This window comes from Rhinolophus sinicus, chromosome X (genome assembly GCF_036562045.2).
Source record: "Rhinolophus sinicus isolate RSC01 chromosome X, ASM3656204v1, whole genome shotgun sequence".
In the NCBI taxonomy this organism is placed as follows: Eukaryota; Metazoa; Chordata; class Mammalia; order Chiroptera; family Rhinolophidae; genus Rhinolophus; species Rhinolophus sinicus.
Window position 1 is genome coordinate 101,348,517 of NC_133768.1, and position 22,153 is coordinate 101,370,669.

General features: G+C 38.6%; 1 protein-coding gene across 11 annotated transcripts in view; it reads right to left on the reverse strand.

Moving 5' to 3' along the window:
* The window catches only part of ATP11C (ATPase phospholipid transporting 11C (ATP11C blood group)), a 165,885-nt gene that overhangs the window by 81,090 nt on the left and 62,642 nt on the right, over positions 1–22,153 (reverse strand). For 3 of the 11 annotated variants that reach the window (XM_019750470.2, XM_019750469.2, XM_019750468.2), the window contains 4 exons: positions 15,123–15,242; positions 6,797–6,886; positions 4,092–4,172; positions 2,021–2,128 (listed from right to left, as the gene is read on the reverse strand). In XM_019750470.2, coding sequence (XP_019606029.2) covers positions 2,021–2,128; positions 4,092–4,172; positions 6,797–6,886; positions 15,123–15,242 — 399 coding nt within the window. Of the gene's footprint in view, positions 1–2,020; positions 2,129–4,091; positions 4,173–6,796; positions 6,887–15,122; positions 15,243–15,964; positions 16,074–17,906; positions 18,053–22,153 lie in introns of those variants that run through there. The other 8 variants (XR_012493555.1, XM_019750473.2, XM_074324316.1 and 5 more) reach the window with 7 other exon arrangements.

Sequence of the window (22,153 nt, forward strand, 5' to 3'; positions counted from 1 at the left end):
ACATGAAAAGATGTTCAACGCCGAATGACATCAGGGAATTACAAATGAAAACAACGAGATACCACAACACACCTATTAGAATTGCCCAAATCCGCAACACTGACAACAGATGCTGACGTGCAACAATAGTAACTCTCATTCACTGCTGGTGGGAAAGCAACACGGTACGGCCACTTTGAAGACAGTCTGGCTGTTTCTTACAAAATTCAACATGCTCTTATCATACAATCTAGTAATCATGCTCTTTGGTATTTAACCAAACGAACTGAAATTTTACATCCATACAAAAACCTGGCCATGGATGTCTATAGCAGTTTTATTCAGAATTGCCAAAACTTGGAAGCTAATAAGATGCACTTCAGTAGGTGAATGGATGAAGAAAGTGATACATATAGACAATGCGCTATTATTCCGCACTAAAAAGAAATGAGTTCTCAAGTCATGGAAAGGCACGAAGGAAATGTAAATGCACGTTACTAAGTGAAGAAGTCAATTATGAAAAGGCTACGTACTGCGTGATTCTAATTATATGACATTATGGAAAAGGCTTAACTATGGAGTCAGTAAAAAGATGAGTGGTGGTCCCAGGTTGGATGGAGGAAGGGAGGGATGATGAGGCAGAGCACACGGAATGTTCAGGGCAGCGTAACAGTTTAGTGTGGTAATATAGTGGTGGATACAGGCCATTTATACACTTGTTCAGGTACACAAAATGTACAACAACGAAGAGTGAACCCTAATGTAGACCATGAACTTTGGATGATAATGCTGTGTCAGTGTAGGTTCACTGATTCTAACAAATGTCCCACTCGGCTGGCGGATATTGGCAGCAAGGAAGGTTGTACCTGTGTGGGGGGAGGGAGCATATATTAACGCTGTACTTTCTGCTCAATTTTGCTGTGAACCGAAGACTTTTCTAAAAAGTAAAATTTATTATTAATGAACATAAAATCTGTTGGGAACAAAAAACATTATTTGGGGTGCAAAAGTGTAAAATCTTACTGACAGGAAGCTTATTAGGGAATAATAAACGATTACTTTCAATAAAAATTAAAATGCGTAAGATACTAGAAAAATAATAATACCTTTGGAACTCTTACAAAATGCTGGGGGAATATAAAATGGTACAGCTGCTGTGGAAAACAGTTTAGGGGTTCATGACGAAGTTAAACATAAGAATTACCATATCAAAGGAACAAGACAAACAAACAAAAACTCATAGGCACAGACAACAGTTTAGTGGTTACCAGAGGGTAAGGGGGGGGTGGGGGGAGTGGTAGAAGAGGGTAAAGGGGGTCCAATATATGGTGATGGAAGGAGAACTGACTCTGGGTGGTGAACACACAATGGGATTTATAGATGATGTATTACAGAATTGTACACCTGAAACCTATGTAACTTTACTAATCACTGTCACCCCAATAAACTTTAATTAAAAAAGAAGAAAAGAATTACTGTATCACCTAGCAATTCTACTCCTAGTTATAGAACTAAAAGAATTGAAAACAGGTGTTAAAACAAAAACTTGTATAGGAATTGTTCACACCAGCAATACTCATAATAGCCAAAGGATGGAAAAAAGACCAAATTTCCATCAACTGATGAATAAACAAATTGCGGTATAGCCTTACAATGGAATGTTATCCAGTCTTAAGAACTAATGAAGTACTGATACATGCTACCCCATGAACAACGCTTGAGAACATTACACTAAGTGAGAAGCCAGACACAAAAGGCCACATGGTATATGATTCCTTTTACAGGAAATATCTAGAATAGGTACATCCACACAAACAGAAAGATTAGTGGTTGCCAGGGCCCGGGGGAGGGAGGAATGTGGTGTGACTGCTTAATGGCTTAAGGGGGCTTCCTTTCCGGGTGATGAAAATGTTCTCCAACTAGACAGTCGAGATGGCTGCACAACACTGTGAATATACTAAATGCCACTGAATTAACTGTCCATTTTTAAAAGGTGTGTTTTTACCGCAATAAAAAAAGAATGAGCTACAGAAATGAGTACCTTGATCTTTTCACTTTCTTTTCTGACTCGCTCTGCTTTTTCAATAATGTAAACAGTGCTCTTGTTGACTTCATTGTCAGCTCTGTGCCTCAGCCAATCCTCATACCCCTAGAAGGACAAAACACAACCGTATCATCAACCTACATAAGGAAGCAAAGTTGTTAATTTCTACAACCCCCTAGGAGTTCCCAGCAGGTATTTATACTTACAGTATTCATTTCAATTCAGAATGCTAAAGAGACAACACGACATTTTTAGACAAAAACTTAAGATATGCTTTCAAAATACCCCTTCGGTAAACAGCTTTATTGTGTTCAAGGTTCCTCCATTCTACATTTAAGTTTTAATGAAAACACAGGCATTAGAGCCTTAATATTCTTCGACTGTGAAGGACTATAATCTATTTTTCTAATTCTACTCTTACTCAAGTTAATGTTAATTTTCTGTACTTACTGAATTTGAAAAAAAATTTTCTGGGTGTTATTTCCCTATGGACTTAATCACTTAAATATATTCTTGTGTAGTGGACTGCTAGAGTGATATTCTCTGAGGAAACTGAATTCCTCCCAGGGACAGAAAATAGAAAAGGCAAGTGAGGATTATTGTAGCAGAAAATCTATGATAAGCTTTGGAACTCAACAGTCAAACTTCTCCATTGACTTGGGGACAGAAGAAAATATAAATTGGTGTTCGTTTTTTTAGAATGAAAAGTAATCAGGGAAAGGTCTAATGGCGCGTTTTTCTTTGGGCTTTTTGTCTGGAGGATATTAAGGCAAAAGAACTAAGGAAAGAGGATGTCCATTTGAACATGACCTCCTCTCCTTTTTTACATCACTTTGCTTTTTTTCTTTATAATTATGTCTGTACCTTTTCAAATACAACTGTTTGAAAAATCTCTTGATCGCCTTCTTTTTTCCTCAGTTGCTCTACTCATTCCTATTCTGTCCCCTGTATGACAATGCTGGGTTGTCACTTCAGTGAGGAAAGAAAGACCCTAACGTGAACTAGTATTGGGAGTAAAATGAAATCACTAAGAGCTTTTGAAACCATACAGACTATTCTTGGAACCAGCAACTCTGTTAAAGAAAATAATTCTAACAGCCTAAGGGAAAGAACATTCCAAAAGTCTTTATTTAGCAACCAAACACTTCATAAAATATTCTTGCAGTTCCTGTTAGGCAAGATAGAAGAGCAGATAACCTCAAGAGGAAAGGTAACCTTGCTCCCCAGTGTTAAGTAGACCTTCATTCTGGAAGTTCTTTGAGACACTGTTGAAAGCAGTTTGATTAAGTCTTGTCTAAAAGTATGTTTGCAATTAGCCAGGTTTTGTGGCTAATTACGTGATAAAAATTGCTAACCTACCTTCCCCCAGTTTCCCGTTTCCATTGCCAATTTCATCTACAGGTTTCCAAAGGTGCTAACATATAAAATGCTCAAAATATTTTGAAGACAGCAGCATTACAAACTGTGGCAATTATCAGCTTTGACAAGAAACAAGAATGAAAAGTCTCTACCCACTATCCCCTTCAGCAACATCAGGAAAGACAACAAAATGAAAGTATTTATGCTCCTGCATCCTCTGCTATAGGCAAACAACAAAAGGAGTCCACTAGAATGGGACTTTTCCAGACAGACATACCACAATGGAAAAATTAATGCACTGTACAAATTTGCCTCCCATTTCCCGACTGAGCTGTACGTGCTACCTACGCTTTCTTTTAGGATTATATCCCCACACAAATGTTGAGGCGGAAAGGAGCGAGGAAATTAAGGATGTAACATAATAATTTTAATAAGAGGGTTTTTTTTTCCGTTTGTTTTTTAAGGCGGGCACAGCTCACAGTGGCCCATGCGAGGATCGAACCGGCAACCTTGGTGTTATTATTAGCTCCACGCTCTAACCAACTGAGCTAACAGGCCATCCTCACTAAGTTTTCAATAGGAACCAAATATAAACTAAATCCATCCAGGATACTGCCCACTCTATATAAATATGAAAAAGAACCTCTGACAATGAAATTCAAGCCAGACAGGACTGAGATGCAGACATAATCGTAAATAAGAAATTTACCTGCTTGATGGCTGTAACAGTTATAACAAAGAAAAGTGGAAGTCCACTGGTGACTGGGCTAGTTGGTGTGTCTACTGTGACCTAGGTAAAGGAATTAAATTGAAAGTAAAGTGAAAATAAATCAGTAACTTACATACAGCACCTATATGCTGCAACATTTCAGACAGAATGCAGTCAAAACATATTCCGGTAGCAGGGTGAATATTAACTTTCATTGAAACAAAAGCAACCCACATGGCAGTTAGTTTTAAGAAATCGCTCTAAAGTCAGGCTTAGTTTTCATCCCAGCTTGAATTAACCTCTTTACTGAAATATGTTCATTCATGTCCCATCTATTTATTGAGCACCACTCTGCCAGCCCCGGTCCTATGATCAGCCAAGTTCTAGAGATGCTGCTTTAAACAGATGGAGAAAAGTCCTTGGCCTCATATAGTAGCTGGCAGCTTACAGGGGAAACCAGGAATTAAAACAAGTGATACCTTGAGATTTGAAGAATAAACAGAAAGGATGAAGGGAGGGGCTTCCCAGGAACAAATAAGCGGTGTATACCGAGTCTCTATGGTACCAAGGAGTGTGGCACAGATAAGGAAACAAAGGGAGCCAGTGACAAAGGGGTGCGGCATGAGATGGGGCTGAAGAGGGAGACGGGGGCAGACCAGACAGGGCCCTCCAGGCTAGAGTTCATTCTTTATCCCACAAACAGTGGGAAACAACTGAAGTTTTTAGGCAGGGAGTGGTCACATGGAGAGAACTACATTTTGAAAAGATCATTCTCACTGCTTTGCAGAAAATGAAATGGAAGGGAACGAGAGCGGAGTCAGGGAATCCATTCAGGAGGCGACGGCTCAATCCAGGTAAAAGGTGACTTGGGTAAGGGGATGGCAGCGTGGGAAAGAAGTTGCAGAGATATTTTGGGGGCAAAATGGCAGGACGGGTAAGGGATTTCTTCTATGGGGTGATTAAAGATATCTTCCAAGGATCTGGTTAACAGGGCTGAATGGATGTTGTCATCATTCACTGAAACAGGAAAGCGTGAAAGAGAAGTAGATTTGAGGGAAGGAAGACCATGCGTTCCATCTGCCCTTCCGTGCATGGACTTTCATTTTCATCTCTGACTCCCAGCCAGACCTGCGCCTGCCATAGACACGTTTTTTTTTTTTACATGGCTCTGCCTTCACACAAAGTCCCAGAGACCAGTCTTCACCATGTAAACTCCCTCCAATCCTTCGAGGCTCCGTTCCAGTACCACCTACTCTTTGAAGCCTTCCAAAGCGCCTCTTGGGTAGAAAAGAAATCGTAACTTCCGCCACATCCCCGTAGCATTATGCACATGCTACTTTTATGACTTTTACTACATTAAGTGAATACATGACTGTTTTTGGATATAACATATTCCTTAAGAGTAGAAAAGCCCCATCTTGATCTTCACTGCATCTGCTCAAATCTTTGCTGTCTGGACCACTGCATCGTACGTCACAGGTGCTTGGTATCCATTCGCTGAATTGCAATGAAATGCTCTGCACGCCAAGTAGCAGGACTGTTGTGCACATAATCCCCGATGTAGTTCATTTTATGCTGTTCTGTAAGACATCTGTGTTGCCATGGATGTAGACAGAGGAGCGCCTTTCAAATGCCCCATCATTCAAGACTGAAATTGGCTCTTTCCCATATCACAACTCAGACTGGTTTTAAGTAGCAGGACTAAATTCAATTACAGTACCATTTACTCAAAGCCTTACAGTGGATAAACAAAAGCACTTCACACCAACAAGGCAATCAAGCAATTTCATTGGAATGTTTCTGCTTCATTTAAAAAAAATGAAATGAGAAAAAAAGTACCCTTAAGGTAGTAAAATTTTCAGTGAGTAATTTTGGTGGCGGGGGGGGGGGAGATTTTAATAGCTTATAGACTTAAAGATGGAAGATGCAATTTTTCTTTTGGAAGACCATCTAATTTTGTTTAATACATTATTTTAAAAAATCTGATGACAGACCATTGTGAGAAATTGGCACATAACTTGAATGGAGTTGAAAGAGTTGAGTGACGTTACTACTACAGCACTTTTTCTGATAGAGTTTCTGTTCCCATTTATTTACCTTTAAAAATGACCAAATATTCTCATTATTCTCATCTATTAAAAAGTAGAAACAGAAACGATACTGAACCTTCAGGCTTTCTATCGTTAAGTGATAGAAAGACATAATTTAAATGTCTAAAATTTAAAACACAAAACATTTGCAGGAACTCACAGGAGCAGCTGAATCTACCAGGCTTTGACCCTTAAAGTAAATGAATGAAGCAGAGCAAAACTGATACTCAGGAAGATAAATGGTAAAGTTTCAACCAAGCTGAAACCAGTGGTTAACAAAGTAAAACAATTTAAACTACTTTCAATTTTGATCTAATGCCACTGCGTTTAATGGTATAGAACAACATGTCCTTCTAGCATGAACAAAGATATAAAATTCATGAAAGTTTTTTAAAAAGGAAGTCTCAACAAGTTTTCTGGTAAAAATGCTCCTTTAGAAATATATGAAATCATACAAATCTTAAAATGCAATATGAGTACTTTAAAAAGTATTATTATAATAAGCTCTACAGCATCTTTTTAATCACAGGGCATCCTAAGGTTAGAAATGGGTTGAAAATGTGTCTGAAGCAACCAAGTTTCTCAAAGTGGAGTGGTCATTTATGGAGGTCTTACCTGTACAAGGAAAATTATGAGAAAGTAAAAATTTGCAATTCTTCTAAACTGCTCAAACAGATTCTTTGGGAGGAAATTCCAAAGCGTATACTGTGTAAAGACAGAAGGAAAAATATATTATTAGAAAGCAAACTTACGAAGTGTTAGTAACGATGACTCATATGGGTCTGGATTATTCCACCACTTTGAAAACATGTTCAAACTCAAACCTCACACATATGAATAAGCATATACTTCCAGGGATAGCATGTAAGCACCTTTTTCAGAACGAAGTTTTCACTTTATATGGTATATAAATATAGTATATGGACGCATTTTTATTATTATTCACTTTATATGTAGTATATGGACGCATTTTTATTACCGATTCCCCCTCAATAGGTAGTGAGTTCTGCAAGGACAGGCTGTTCACCTATCTTTTTATTACTTTCCCCCCAACACCTAGCACAGTACCTGACACAAAGTAGACACCAACTAAATTAGTGGGATGAATGAATGAACAAGGTAATTCTGGCTCTGTCAGCGAACCTCTGGAGTCCGGATGACCATCACAGAGCTAACTCTGGCCCTATCAGCACCTCCCACCTCCGTGACTGCTGAGGTGCCCACATAACCCTTGGGCACAGAGGGCTTTCACTTTACTCAACAACATACCACCCATGCTTTGGTAGCTGGTGACAGGTAAAGTTTTCAGTGCTGATTTGTATATGGGCAAAAGGAGAGAACTCTTGGGCCAACTATCAAATCACACAGACTTTCTCACTGATACCTTAAGCTCAAGGACGGGGTAACTTAAAAAATCACTAGAAGTTGGATATTTTAGCTGTCCCAATAAAGAAGACCAGAAATAAAAAAGAAAGACATGTTTCTTGACCTAAAGATCTAAATTTACAATAGAACAGTCTCCATCCAAAGTATCTCCATAATGTGAGAAACTACCCATTAAATAAAGTGACCGAAAAGCCCAAGTTGTAGAGTACGACACAGTATGTGGGAATTTACTACTAACCTCTTTAAAAGATTTATGGGCTTACGATTCAGGGAATCCCAAGAAAATGAAGATGAATGGAGGCAGGAATATTCAGTGATGCAGCTGCATTACAACCAACAGACAACCTAGAAGGTTCTTCCTTTGGGGTTCATGGAAGTGCCTCAGGGAAGCCCATTCAAAATGAAGTGTAGAACTGTGTGTGGGTGGGCGTCACTTGGGAGAAGAGTCCATACTTTTCATCAGCTTCCCAAGGCAGCTTGTGACCAAAAATCAAAGGGATCAACACCACTGGCTCAGATCAACACTTAATTGTCCTGATTACTTAAGATCCTGAAACAATAAGCTCAACTCCAACAACAGGCTAACAGCTGAACTTCTGGCTTATTGACCTTCTGTTCCCTAACTAAGGGATTTTTAATTAAACAAACAAACACTAGGAACTGTTACAGTCCTCTGATGGGTGGAATCATTTTTTGTTGTTTTTTTCTAGGCCCTCACTGTTCCTTTACCACTTTTCTAACTTCCTAAATGAAAGGCTCCCTTGAGGAACTCTGGTTGTTCCCTGTACAGGAAACTATTGCTATATGCCCTCTTCTTTCCTATTTCAGGTCCTGGGCAATATACTAAGAGGTCAGGGAACACATCACAAGCCCCCTCACAAGTGCCCAGCAGGTGTTTGGCATACAGAAGACGTACACAAAATCTTGATTAAAACTTGTGTGCTCGAGAGTTCCCTTTTCTCCACATCCTTGCCAGCACTTGTTTGTTGACTTACTGATGCACTGCTGGTGGGATAGCAGACTGGTGCAGCCACTGTGGGAATCAGTCTGAAGGTAGCTCAAAAACCTGGACATGGAACTACCTTCTCACCCAGCAATTCCACTCCTAGTATCTATCCGGAGAAATCCAAAACTCTAATTCAAAAAAATATATGCACCCCTATGTTTATTGCAGCACTATTCACAATAGCCAAGACATGGAAACAACCGAAGTGCCCATTGATAAGACAACTGGATGAAGAAACTGTGGTATATTTATACAATGGAGTATTACGCAGCCATAAAGAAGAAAGAAATGTTACTATTTGCACCAATATGGATGGACCTAGAGATTATACTAAGTGAAATAAGTCAGACAAAGACAAATACTGTGTGATCTCACTTATATGTGGAATCTAAATAGAACAAACTAATCAGAAACAGTCTCAGAGACATAGAGGAAACACTGAGGGTTGCTAGATGGGAGGGGGGTGGGGATAAGGGGGAAGGTGAGGGGATTAGAAAGCACAATCGTTAACCACAATATTGCCACGGGGATATGAAAGACAGTTTCGGGAATATAATTAATAATGTAAAGATTTTGTAGGGTGTCAGATGAGCACTTGTCTTATTAGGGAGACCATTTCATGGACGGTGTAGATGCCTGACCACTGCACTGTACACCTGAAGCTGAATAATAATGTCAACTATAATTTAATATATATATAGTTATGGGAAGTGGAGTACAGCGTAGGGAATAGAGTCAATGGAACTATAACAGCTATATACGATATCAGAGGGGTAGTAGATTGGGGGAGGGGGTAATCCGTTTGTGAGGGGTGTAGATGTCTAACTATTGCATTGTTTTGTACACCTGGAACTAATTAAAAAATAAACTCGTGTGTTGGCCATTTCCTCCTTTGCTCCCACAAAAAAGCAAATTCTCCTAATTATAATACAAATGTAATATAGCAAACAATATTCATACATTATTTCAATGCAGACCGAGAGAAACCTACTTTTTTAGAGTTGCCTGATTAAAATCAAAATGGACTTTAAAGCCATATACACCAAGTTATTAAAATTGTCTTGTTTATCTAAAAAGTGGACTCAGATATAGTTGCTATTTATATAGCAAAATTAAGACATTTGTTTCATTAACATTTGTTTATAGCATTTGCTTCATTAACAATGATGAAAATAGAGTTTTTGGTTTTGTTTTTTTAAATTTTTATTTATTTATTTTTTTTAGGAGGGCGCAGCTTCCAGTGGCCCATGCGGGGATCGGGGATCGAACCGGTAACCTTGGTGTTAGTGGCACTATGCTCTAACCAACTTTTTTTTTTTCTAAATATGATTTTTTTAATTCTTTGACTTTTACTTTAGTCTTTTTTTTTTTAAATTTTATTAGTTTCAGGTGCACAAGACAAAGCAATACTTAGACGTTTATCATTTATATCCCTCACACTGTGTGAACCCCCCTCCCCCATCCAATATCCCTCTGACATCACACAGAGCCATTACATTTCCACTGTCTCTGAGAATAGAGTTTTTTAAAGAAAGCAGTCAGTGGATCTTTTACACTATCTTAACATGCAACTATAAACTTAATAAGCAACACTGACATTTAGAACATGTTTAAAAACAGGTTCTACAGAAAAATGCCAGCTTCCTAAGATTATACACTGCATTTTATATCTGCTCTGTAGTGAATTAAATAATTGGTACACAAATGCGGCCTCTAAAGCAGCAACTATGTGAAAAAAATGTGGCTCAGCTCCTCAAATACCTACCATTTAATTTAACTGGAAACCAAAATATTATGATCTTTGATAAACAACTTTCCTAATTCAAAGGAGGGAGGTTGAAGAGAACTGAATCACAGTTTGAGGGTCCATTATTTCAGTTTAAGCAAAGGGAGGCTTTAGAACATTACTTGTTTTTACCTCAAGTCCCCAAATTTTCTGATTTAGCATTAAAAATGCTGATGGGGAAGCTAAAGTTCCAAATAACTTGTTCTACTGTGTCAGCATATCACAGGAGAAAGGGAGCAGTTAAAAAACTGAAGTAGTAACTATTAAATTTAACAGCCAATTGTGGGGCACTGACTTTTCTAACTACTCAGATTTGGATGTGATGGAACAAAACAACTACACTTTAAAGTTAGGAAGTAAGCAGAGCTCTAGCCTTGAGTAACTGCTTACTTTGTTAAATTACTGTATCCATTTTATTATCAACTCCTGTTGATGTGGGCATTAAATACGACTTTGAGCATCTTAGGAGTCTACTTTCATTCCCATTACCAACGTCAAGCAGAACTTTCTCTTTCATGTGATACTCTTTCCACCATAAATTCAGAAGAGCAAAAGGAGTTACCGGGATATTACTGCATTAGGATTTAGTAAATTTAGCTAAAAAAGGCACCTTCATAGATTTCGACAAGACTCAGACAAAAAAAAGTCTAATAAATTCTACGGACAATTCCAATTTTTAAATGCTCGTGTAATTTTAGGCTTGAATCTTTCATCCAAGGTATCCTTTCACATAAGAGTACTAATACTAAGTTTAGCAGCCACTGCTAAACTGTAAGGCAGTGTGGAGGTTCCTCAAAAAATTACGAATAGAATTACCATATGACCCAGCAATCCCTCCCCTGGGGATCTACCCAAAAAATCTGAAAACATTTAGAGATAAAGACACGTGTGCTCCAATGTTCATAGCAGCTTTGTTTACGGTGGCCAAGACATGGAAACAACCAAAATGTCCTTCGATAGATGAATGGATAAAGAAGTTGTGGTATATATACACAATGGAATACTATTCGGCGGTAAGAAAAGATGATATAGGAACATTTGTGACAACATGGATGGATCTTGAGAGTATAATGCTAAGTGAAGTAAGTCAGACAGAAAAAGCAGAGAACCATATGATTTCACTGATTGTGGTATATGAACCAAAAACAACAAAACAACAAGACAAACAAATGAGAAACAAAAACTCATAGACATAGACAATAGTTTAGTGGTTACCAGAGGGCAAGGGGGAGGGAGGTGGTAGATGAGGGTAAGGGGGGATCAAATATATGGTGATGGAAGGAGAACTGACTCTGGGTGGTGAACACACAATGGGATTAATAGATGATGTAATACAGAATTGTACACCTGAAATCTATGTAACTTTACTAATAATTGTCACCCCAATAAACTTTAATTAAAAAAAAGAAACTGGAAAAAAAAAGAGTACTAAGTTTACCCATGGGCATACTTTCCAGGAATCAGGTGGCATTCGCTGATTATTATCCCACTGAAGGGACTTCAAGATGAGGCTTAGGACTTTTAAAGGAAAAGAATGTGGAATAGTGAAATATGATGAAAGCTAAAGATCCTAGCAGGGGCAATCAGTGCTTCTTTTGCTACAGAAGAGGATTTCGGAGTTTCATACCAACTACAAAATCCTGATGATTCCCAAAGGTCCCTGCAGAGTTCATTAAAGTTGGAAGGCTGCAGAGAACAAGTTTTTCTAAAGAAAGTAATTTTGTTCCCCAAAGAAGAGAAGACCACTAGTTTTGTAAGAAAATAAAATCTAAAGTAGGTCAAAGTTTTTATCTTTAGTGCTCTTTGCATTAACAAGACTTATTCCCAGTGCTACACTGACATTTTTGATGGTATTTATAAACAAACAAAAAGTACCCAATTAAGACAAAGTTATTTTTATTACTAAAGGGTTGAGAAAGGAAAGCAACACTTGCTAAAAAGTTGGAAGGCAGCTAACATATTTTATGAATTGTACATTTCTTCAATTAAAAGATTCTGGTGCAAATACACACAGGCAAAAGACAATGTGAGAAAGAAAAAGTCAAATTATGAAATTGTTGTTCTTGCCAAAATGGACCGGAAGGTCTCCTTTTCAGAGAGACAATGCCACACATTTAAAACACATGAGACTGAGGATATATCAGTAGTGTCGCTCAGGACTATAACATAATAATCACGGAAATGTAAGTAATAATAGCAGCTACCATTTATTGAGTTGTTACTACATGCCAAGCACAGTGCTTAAATGCTTTCTGTGAATTACTTTATTTCATCCTCAGCACAGTCCTATGAGGTAAGTACTGTTTATTTTCCCATTTTACAGATAAGAAAATTGAGACACAGGGAGGTTAAATGACTTATTTTAACTACAAACCCAGGTCTTCTGTCTATAAGGATGAAGTTCTTTACCACTATACACTGTATGCTATCCTCTTACGTTAAGATTTCATTCTTTTTCTGAACTCAGTATACTGTCATTTCCTCTTTTTCTGCTCTAGAGTTTTTATGAAAAAGCAGACCCGTTAACAAGCAGTTAACTAGACAAACTGTAAACATAATATTTACAGAGAAAAACGAGATGTGTTAGTCTATCAATGTAGAAATGTTCAATTCTTTATTCTGGTTTCTAAAATATATACATACACATAGATATATAAGCAAATTTGTTTAGGAAGAATCTTTTTCTTTTTTGTCCCATGAGCTCTTGAATATTTCAGAAAATATCCTATTGTATTATTTTGACTACTGGCAAAACCGAAGCTAGCTAAAATATAAAAAATAACCTATTAAGTACAAAAGAGTTGAGAATTAAGCTGAGTTTTATAAGTTCTTTTAAAATATGAAAACACAAAGTATATCACAACAAAATGGTTACTGCTAGTTCACTGAAAAGCCATTTTACTATCTTCCACATAAAACACTATGGAAAACAGTAATTCCCTAGAAAATATTTTATACTTCACTTGATGCAAAAGGAGGGAGCAAACCGAGGAAGAAACCCAAACAGCATAATGATATGGAAAGGGCTCTTTATTTAGAGCCACTAGACCTTATAAAGCAGTTCTGCTCCTGGCTTTATCACTAACTCTACTTGGTGACCATATATCACTAACTTAACTTCTCTGGGTTTGCTTTCTACATGTGTAAAGCCAGTGAGTTGAACGAGATGACCTCTTAGGATCTTTCAGTTCTACAAGTCTATGATTCTGTGTCAAAGGACGACTACTGATTGTTTTCTTGGCTATACAGGTAACACACAACTTTCCGTGAAAGGACTATTCAGTATCTTGGGCACAGGTACAGAAACTACTGGCTGAGGATGAATTTCCTGCCATAAGGTTAAAAATTAACAGGAACAGACATTTTTATCCAAATATACTCAGAGTGCTCTATAGGCCAACAGATCTGCGCATAAGATAACAGTTTTCACTCATTCTGCCCATATTTGACATGTTAATCAAATAGCTAAATGTAATCTGTGCTATATCATTACCCAAAGAGAAATCACACGTATGTTTGAAAACTGAAATGTTAAACATTTTGAGGAAGGACATAATTTTGTGTTTCAGATCCTAGGTGTTTGCAAACAGGCAGTGAACCAAGTGGCACCAACACTGGAGATCTGCCTTGCCAGGCTGCATGAGGAAGTGAAGAAAATTATTAATTAAAATCTGTGCTATGCTACAAGAGATGGCAGCGGGCCCGCCCTCTAGCGCCCAGCACCTAACCTGGTCAGCCAAAGGTAAAGATTAGTAAACTACTCCTTGTAGAATGGTGACTACGAGGTACTAGGAACTATAGAGTGTTTTCACATGTGGAATATCAGCTCCATTTCACTGATGAGGATATTCAGACTCAGAGGTTAATTTGGTCAAGGTCACACAGCTAGTAAATGGTCAGGCCAGGAGTTAAATACAGGTCTTCAGACTCGCAGGCCACTGCTCTTAGCACTACAGTGTGCTGAAGTAAGATGATTATGCAAATGGTGACACAGCTATAGTGACTGAACTCTAACTGTTCAGCGCTGTATTGAACAGGATGCATTAGGACCCAGGAGTGGACGGGAGAAGCTGCTCATTGAAATAGGGAAAGATACACGTCATTCTTTTTTTTTTTTTAATGGTGAAGAAATTTCTTCTTTTTTTTAAATTAAAGTGTATTGGGGTGACAATGGTTAGTAAAGTTACATAGATTTCAGTACAATTCTGTATTACATCATCTATAAATCCCATTGTGTGTTCACTACCCAGAGTCAGTTCTCCTTCCATCACCATATATTTGATCCCCCTTACCCTCATCTCCCACCCCCACCCCCTTTCCCTCTGGTCAGATGTCATTCAATGATAGCACCCTCCAAAATAATATAAATTATTTACATACTAGTCCACCCAATTAAGGGCAATTCAGGAAGCTTTGTGCAAGTAAATAATTCCCTACTTTTAGTACACTTTTTTTTGGTCATCATTTTAAGTTATACATCACATACTTTTCAGTGCAGTTTTTAAATTATTTTAAATTATATTAGCAATATTTGGATAATTTTGAGTTTTTAAAGTTCCTTTTTAGCACACTTTAAGGCTTAAAGTAATATGTATGATCAACAGGCACTATGATTCATAATGGAAGGCAAGTGAATGATCTTTCAGCTTTAACAAGACAGAATGATGCTTTAAGAAAACTGCCTTTTGGTGGAGTAATGACCACAGTTGGTATATGATTGGTGTAAGTACACCTCCATCTATTGAGTTCAATAAACAACTTACCTTAGATGACACTATTCTGTTATCACAAAATCTTTGTGCAACGAAAGCTTCTGTTGCTGAAACTGGATGATTGCCAAGAATCACTGTGCGTGTACCAACTCGTTTCTCTTCTCCAGAGCACTGACCAAGAGAAAGAGAAAAAAGAGTCAGGTTTTCATCACATTTCTTTCCTGTGCTTCTGCAGAGTGGTAGGGAGAGGTGAAAACCTTGTTTGGAAAGTCAAAGTCCACTAAGCTCTTAGTTGCTGATTTAGTAAAAGTGTTGTTTGAGCCAACTGTTTTGAGGCCAACACTGCAATTCTAAAATGTAGAGAAATAATATTTTTATTGCCAGTCGTTTTTCCTTCATCCACAGAATCTCAACGATCACCATCACAGCACCACACTAACTTAGGAAAGGTCAGACCGGAAACATTTAATTTTTATACAATGGTTCATGACAACCCTGTCTGGAGCAGACTGCAGAAAACATTATGCAAATTACTTCTAATCACAAAATAGTTACTTATAAGTATACAGAAATAGAATGGCTGCCTCTACTAAAGGAATTGAATAACTATTTCTACAAAGAAAAGTGGTAAACTCTTTGGCTTTACAGGAAAGACATTCTTTTGTGATCTCTCAGAGCCTATTGTCAAAAAGAGCCATTTCACACAATATGTCTCTAACGTTCCTTTTACCTTTTTAAAAAGTAGATTTGCTGAATCTAGAAGTTCCAAGGTTGAGCTCCATTTTACCTCACCTTTTAATTTCACTGAGGCTTCACAGTTTTGTTTCCTTAAATCAGGATAATATACTTTCTTATATAAATTTAGGACCGTCTCTTTGATGATACTATATTACCTTGTGTCGTGCGGGAGACCCTGCTCGCTGTGCCATTTGTCGGGTGGGGCGGCCTGCGGGGTCTCTGTTCCCGCTCCCCACACAAGAACGCAGGATATGGTGAGGCCAAAAAGGAACACCCACTGAGCCATAGGTAGGGGAGTCATACCACTATGGTCTCACTGGAGGCTGGGTTCACTGGACGTGCGACCTGCTGTCCGTTTTTCTGCCAACCGACTGACGACTCTCCTCGACTCTCTTGTTACATTAGTGGCCAACTGGCTAAGCGGCCACAGCCGACGGCCAACCAGCCACAGCCAACGGCCATCTACTACCCGAGCCAGCACCCTTCCACGTGAGGCCGAGAGCCTGTAAACTACTTTCTGGGGCTCTGTCCCCACACCATGTTTGAGATGAGCATGTATTTAAGTCAGAGGAAGTATGATAGAAACCAATATCCACTTATATATTTCTATTATTATTTTTAAAAGGATAATCCCTCAACCTAAAATGTTTCAGAAGTATATAACCACAAAGACTTTCCTTCCTTTCAAAGGTCAAAGATGTAAGTCTCTACCCCAAAATAATCATTTTAAGCAAAACTACTTAGAGCTTGCAAAGTTCTCCAAATGTCTGTCTTTGGGTGTATTCTAATTTGAATTTTTGCTCCTTATAGATATTACAGGGGAAAAGAATTTTTAGTTTGAAAATAAAAATCACCTCAAAGCATAGACAGATAAGACCTCTTGCCTCACCATTTATTTAAGCTTATTAAATTATTATTTAACGGGGTTATTTCCTTCAAAATCTGTAGGGAATCAAATGAAAAGTAACTGGGATAAATTGAAGTAGGAGAGATCGAGACTATATATAAAGGGTAACTCCTGGAAATCTACCCTGGCATGGCGCTAAGGGAGCTTGTGGGAATCTGTCCCTGGCAATCTGTCAAAAGTCAGTAAGTATCAGTGCTGGACAGCTTAGCTATTTACCTGCCTGCCCAAAGACAGGGCACGAGAACAACTGGTTGTACAAGGTCCTTCTCATGCTAAAAGTCAGTGATTTGCAGGTCAATCTTCAAAGAGTTCCTGGAAACCAGTCAAGAATACCTTCCCCAAAACGGCAGCTATATACATTTTGATTCAGGAACGGACTTTGTTTGCAACTGTAATATACAGGGTCTGACACAGCTTACTGATAAGAGCACTCAATTTTCCATACTTCATTTGGCAAAATGTAAACTGAAAGTGAATACACCTGCTAAAAGTATCGTTTATTCTGCTTCGCACCTATCCTCACCTTCTGTTGCAAATTACCATCTCACTGTAATCCCTACAACAGACTTGAACCTTATAATGTACCAACGCGAATTACAGAAAGTGTCAAGTCTGTATACACACACTGCAATTTACAACCTTTAATTTAATATTCATATGGTTGTTTCGTTTTTCACACAAGCAAGAAGTGGCACAGAGTAAATAAGGAAAAGCTACCCTTTTATGCCAGTTCTCAGATCATTCTGCAGATGGAAAGGGGGAAGAGTAAAAGGGAAACAGGTAGAGAGTCAGTGAATGTTTTCTGCACGTTTCCTGCACCGCTGACACAGACTATTCCCCTCAGTTAACAATGGTCACTGATGAACTTAAAACAAAAATGAACTAGTACTTTCCCAATTCTGAACTGTCTTCAGCTTTCTTCTCTGGCAGGTAACAGCATTCCAGAGAACAAGAGGAAGGAACAAGTATAATGCACTTTTTCAGCCACGATGATCTGACGAACTCCTTACATGTAATAGCATGTACAGTTTTCCTAAGTGCTGCCCCATATATTATCTCAGGGATCTCTTTCGAATAGGCCTAAGTGATCTCTAGCTCCACAAAATTGAAGAAAATGGGTTAAAATCGATGTGCAGGTGGTGGGGAGATCCTGGCAGTGACCATCATTAGGTGACAAAACGAGAGCATACCATGTTTACTCCAGAGGAGTTTTTGTAAAGGGGTAATCTCCTTGGCCCACGCAGGTTTGGTGTGGGAGCTGCCTGAGGGCTGGGGGTGGGGTGAGGTGAAACAAGTAACTTTCCCATGCCGGTTTCACTCCAAAATCTGATGAACCTCCAATTTTTGGTGGAACTTGGCTCTAACTGTTTAACGTTGTCTGGTCCACATATACAAGTATCTGCCGAGCTTGTGTAAATTCACTGTAATTTTCCACTTGCTGCCAATGTACTGTTAAAACAGTGGTTTCAATTCCTGTGATTTTGAATAATGCAGGTGCCTTCGCCAAGGCAGAGAAACTCCAAGCTGGAATCAGAAAAAAATTTCCCATTTGGACGGCACACAACGTAGTCTGGAGTGGGAGTGTATGATTCCTGCTACCCCACAATGAATTTTAATTCATTAAGTGTCCATCCTATGCTGATCTGCTTCCCATCCAAATGTCCCTAAGAACATTTTAAAAAATTGAAATATGCTGGCACAAATTCTATTTTAGTGACACACCATACACTACAACACAAAGTATAAAGAATATTAAAAAGTATATTTAGAACATGAATTAACAGGGAAAGCAATTTAATTTTCTTCCTCAAGACAAAAATCACCCTTTTGTACTCTTGATCTATACGTCCATAGTGTAAACTGAATAGTTTTAAAAAAGCAACTAGTTTATACCAGAACATAGACTCTCAGTAAAAATCAGAGTAAAATATTACTGTTACTCAACTAGCACCACCTTAAAATCCTGTGCCTTTGCTAGTAATAAAACAGAAAAAGCTGCTAGATGTATAATTTGTTTCTTGACTGCCTGTAGACCAGTGACTCAATTCAGAACTAAGGGAACGTAGAGACCTCAATACAAGACTGTCTCTATAGGGCGGATGGGTGGGCTCAGTTGGTTAGAACGTGAGCTCTGGGCAACAGGGCTGCTGGTTCGATTCCCACATGGGCCAGCGAGCTGCGCCCCCCGCAACTAGAATGAAGACGCTGAGCTGTCACTGAGCTCCCGGGCTGCCGGATGGCTCAGCTGGTTGGAGTGCGTACTCTCAACCACAAGGTTTGCCAGTTCGACTTCTGCAAGGGATGGTGGGCTGTGCCGCCCACAACTACGACTGAACAACGGCATCTGGACTTGGAGCTGAGCTGTGCCCTCCACAACTAAGATTGAAGGACAACAACTTGACTTGGAGCTGATGGGTCCTGGGAAAAACACAGTTCCCCAATAAAGTCCTGGAAATACATACTGTTCCCCAATAAAGTCCTGTTCCCTTTCCCCAATAAAATTAAAAAAACAGCAACAAAAGACTGTCACTATAAAGCTGGCATAGGATCTGAAACAGAGCTCACCTCGCCATCCTTTTCAGGTGTTCGGCAGACTTACATTTAGCACTTAGTCATACATCAGTGGTTCTTAATTCTGGCCACACATTGACTTTAAACATAATACCAATGCCTGCGTCTTTTATTTATTATTTAATTTAATGTTTCTAGAAGCTCCCCAGGTGACAATTTTAATTTGTAGCCAGGGCTGAGAAAACTGCTACAGAATCTCTCTCTCTGAATTAATGATTGCCTTTAACTAACATCCTACAAGTTTTTAGTATACCAGCCATAATCCTACACTTTTTAAGTAAAATAATTTCAGCAATTTGCTTTTCAAAGAATAAAAACACAAATAACCCTCACCTAGTGCCTCCTCCCATCATTTTAAGATGCTCACAAAAATGAGATTCTCCTTCAATACTTATTTCGCATGTGGTTCATTTACCATTGATTATTTAGATCACTGACAAAATTTACAGGTCCTGATGTAATGCAAAGCAACTTGCTTTATCAACCAATCACTGATGTCATCCTGAGCAAACACAGCACTATTTTTATTGTTCATCAGACTGTTCTTTGAGTTACTAAAGCAAATATATTTGCTAAAAAATGAACAAAAGATCCCTATTAAAAATCTGAAAACTTGGCCGTAATTTAAAACTGTTCTCTGCACCCCAGCCCCAAGGCTATTTTCTTCTCTGAAGCACTAATATTATTGAACAGCATAATCAGTCGTAAAAAGTACAAATGAACTCAAAATGGAAAGAAAGCACATTTCATGGAACTTTCAGCCATCTATTACAATACTCCCCAAAGCCAGCATTTTTGTACTGGGTTTGGAGGGATGGGGTGCAGGAGGAGAACACTACTACGCCGGGGAACATTTCCAGTGTATTAAGCTTCTTGGTTAAAATTGCTAAAATGTATTCAGTGGTCAAATTGTTGGAGTTTCCAAGCCCACTCCAGTATAACAAGCGAAGAAGAATCATCTTGATGTGTAATTTATACTCATAAGACTAAAACGAGCTTTAAAATCATACTTTTCAGAGTTTGCTTTTACGGCATCTTCTTAAGTGATTAAGCTGTCTCTCCCTCCTTTGCCAGAGATAGTGAAGCAAGATCAAGACATGACGTTTTGTCTTCTTGCCTTTAAAGCTTAATTATGGTCATATTAACTGAAACTCAAACACCTGATCAAAAGAGAACTGAATATTCAAAGTACATCCCCAGACACAAAGATTGTCTTTAATTAGGCATTACTCCATGATGGCACATTTACTTGAATAGAAACTGCTATAGGAAATAGATTATACCCGCAAAATACAAACATCTAAATCAGCAAGCGCAATGCTCAGAAAGAAGTAGTGACCATGAGGATTTAGATAAGAAAGAAAGCCTTGTTCGGAACCTCAGAGTTAGATTTTCATTATCTAAATGTGATCTACCGAGCAGCTTCATTTCACCAGGAACGATGAATTCTGAGTGTTTCCAATCTGATCCCTCTCCCACCATGCCCTCACCCCAAGGACCTCAGGGCTACAGAAATGTGGCTCTAAAGATGAAATACAGCTCTCTTACAGAATGCCTAACAGAGTCGATGGGTCAAAAATGCTGTAAGCATTTACTGATTCAAGATTCTAACAGGAATTTTTTTTTAGTGATTCGGAGATTCTTCCATTCATAGAAAGTAACCTGAGACTCTAAAAGTTCAGGCTGGGGCTCAGCAACTCCACTTTCTTGGTTAAGAGTACTTCTAACCTAGCCTGATAATAGGCACACACGCTTAACTAGAGATAAACCGAGCACAAATCTACAAGTCCCCAGAAGTTATTTTTCATTTTCACTACCCATATCTACACACCACCTTGCATTCCAAACACTTGAAAACTTTAAAAATCTAAATTGAGAGGTACGTAACTTCTAAGGCTAGGAACAACAGTGGGACCGGTTGACAATCCAGCTAAGTATGTCCTATAGTCCTCAGGAAACAGGATACATACATACATACACACACACACACACACACACACACACACGCACGCACACAAATAGAACGCAAGTATAAAGGCCCGAGGACCTCAAAACCCAACCTGCCTGAAAAGAGAAGAGAATGAAACAGTGATCACACACTTCAAAGGAAGAAGGGAAAGATGGGGCTATCTGAATAACGACATGCAAAAAACTGCTAACACAATGGCACCTAAATTACAGAGAGAACGCTGCACATTACCAAGCAACTTGTACGAACCCCTCTGATCTTTGTAGTTTCCCGGAATTTGGGAAGACAGCCAATTATGGCTTGCAAGTTTGTGTTATGTCAAAGGAGGCAGCAAAGGAAGCACTAGAAGACTGGTCTGTTCCTTAAGACTTCAAAAGCAGAAAGCCGTCGGGTGGCCTGACCTCCATTACTGCATTTGACAGCTTCTCCAAAGACTTGCTGTGCCTTTGTAACTCTTGATTTTAAAGTATCATTATTTTAAAATATTAGTATATTATACCACATAGTATTTTCTCATCTAATAAAGTTCTTTTCTAACCCACGACTATAATCAATGGGTCATGATAAGAAGTGGGCTAAAAATCACTCTTTTGAAGAAAGTTGAATTGAACTTTGGTTCTAGACAGGTCAACAGTGTAAAACGAAAAGATATAATCTAGGTATTCGCTATGATACACGGAGTCCCCCCACCGTGACACTGAAGCTTCAAAAATGTGTGCCAATATATGTATATATGGTATAAGCAGATGGCTTTCGTGGAAAAGTACATTAGGGCTGGAAGATATTCCTCACTTTTTTTTTTAAAGATTTTATTGGGGAAGGGGAACAGGACTTTATTGGGGAACAGTGTCACTTCCAGGACTTTTCTCCAAGTCAAGTTGTTGTCCTTTCAATCTT